This window comes from Buceros rhinoceros, unplaced genomic scaffold, assembly GCF_000710305.1.
Source record: "Buceros rhinoceros silvestris isolate BGI_N320 unplaced genomic scaffold, ASM71030v1 scaffold20079, whole genome shotgun sequence".
Taxonomy (NCBI): Eukaryota; Metazoa; Chordata; class Aves; order Bucerotiformes; family Bucerotidae; genus Buceros; species Buceros rhinoceros.
In genome coordinates, this window is record NW_010432353.1 from 2539 (window position 1) to 4101 (window position 1563).

The 1563-nt window shown below is 56.0% G+C and overlaps 1 protein-coding gene across 1 annotated transcript in view; it reads left to right on the forward strand.

Annotated features, from left to right (window-relative positions):
* MMAB (methylmalonic aciduria (cobalamin deficiency) cblB type) overlaps nt 1–1255 on the forward strand; it is a gene marked incomplete at its 5' end in the record, with an annotated part of 3537 nt that extends 2282 nt beyond the window's left edge. The window contains 3 exons of the mRNA XM_010143759.1: nt 88–152; nt 768–827; nt 1168–1255. Of these exons, the coding sequence (XP_010142061.1) occupies nt 88–152; nt 768–827; nt 1168–1255 (213 nt within the window). The remainder of the gene's footprint in view (nt 1–87; nt 153–767; nt 828–1167) is intronic.
* Between the last annotated feature and the right edge of the window lie 308 nt (nt 1256–1563).

Here is a 1563-nt window from a genome sequence, read left to right on the forward strand (position 1 = left end):
GATAAGCGGTGCTGCGGTTTTGCAGTGGGGTGGGTGGCTCTACCTGGTGTTTGCAGACGCTGACGGGCTGTTCCGTTGTTGTTTCAGTCAGGAGGTAGGAGCAGCGCCGCCCTCCATTTTTCCCGGGCTGTGTGCCGCAGAGCTGAACGCTGGTGAGTGCTGGCTGTGGCGTAACGGGGTCAAACCAATAAAGGGTGATCAGAACACTGTGGTGACAGCAAATCGCTGTGGACGGAGCAATCAGCTGGAGCTCGAGTCAAGCTCCGTTTGTTTGTGTTGGTCAGATTCCGGGAGTGCAGTCAGCAAAACCAAGTTTCTTTTCCCTGCCCTGAGCTGGGTCATGCGAGCGAAGAACTTTAGAAGGAACAGACGGGTTTGTGTGGCAGTGCAGCTACAGGCTCTCCTCGCAGCTGCTCTGCTAAGTGTATTTTGCAGGCTGGCACCCGGGGAAGGTGGGGGTGAGGTCCAGGGAGACTTTAAGGTGCTCCTGCCCACACCCACCTTGTCCCAGCTCTCTGCTGGGGAGGAAATCTCTCCTGGGAAGGTCCGCAGGAGAGGACTGCCGTCTGGGAATCGCTTCCAGGCAGAGGCTGGTGTGTTACAGCCTGAACCTGCTCCTCAGCAGTTTGGAGGAAAAACGCTCACAGGGCCATGGGGCAGTGCAGCGGGGCTCCAGGCGAGGCTGGGTGCGATGGGTGGTGTTCCAGCAAACCCTGTGTGCCTTCAGAGCTGGACAGTTGAATACACTAAACCTTTCCTTTTCCCAGCGTGGTCCCGTTAGTACAAGCAGGGGAAGCAGATCCCAACGTGGCCAAATATTTAAACAGGTAAAAGAAAACAAAATCCCAAGCCCTTACTCTGTGCTACCGAAGCATGTGGGTGGCGGTCCCTTTGTCTTGGGGGCTTTTCTCCTCTCAGAAAGCTTCCCTTCTACAGCAAGATCTCTGAAGTTTCAATGAGCAGCTTGTTAAAATCATTCCGGCTAGACCCGTACGTTTGCAGCCGCTGCTGCAGTGCCGCCGCTTCAGGACGCGCCTCTCACGTGGTCTCTCTCTGCCTTCCCTTACCCGCTGTTCCGTGCTGTAGCAAAACGGGCTTTGCTGCGTGGCTGGGTACAAACACCCCCGATGCGAGAAGAGGTTTCATGGCTTTTCCCTTGGCTTCCAGGCTCAGCGACTATCTCTTCGTTCTGGCACGTTACGCTGCGATGAAGGAAGGGAAGGAGGAGAAAATATACGTAAAGCCTGAACCGTAACTGGGAGCTGGAATGTTTGTTTCCTTGATGACGGGCAGCTAAATCCCGCAGCGTGCTTTTGTCCACCGAGGAGGGGAAAGAGAATGAGCTTGGACTGGAAATGGGAGTGCCAAGAACCTCCAGCTTAAATCACGAGGACCTTGTTCCTGAACGCTGGGAGGAACATGGCTGCTCTGGCCCGGTGCCTTGTCCAGGTACCCCGGCAGTGATGGCATCAGAGCTCCTGTTTGCCCTGGGCTGCAGCTGTGCCTTCGAAGAACTCCAGCTGATTTCTGGACACGTCTGGGCTTCCCCGGGCACGGGCAGGT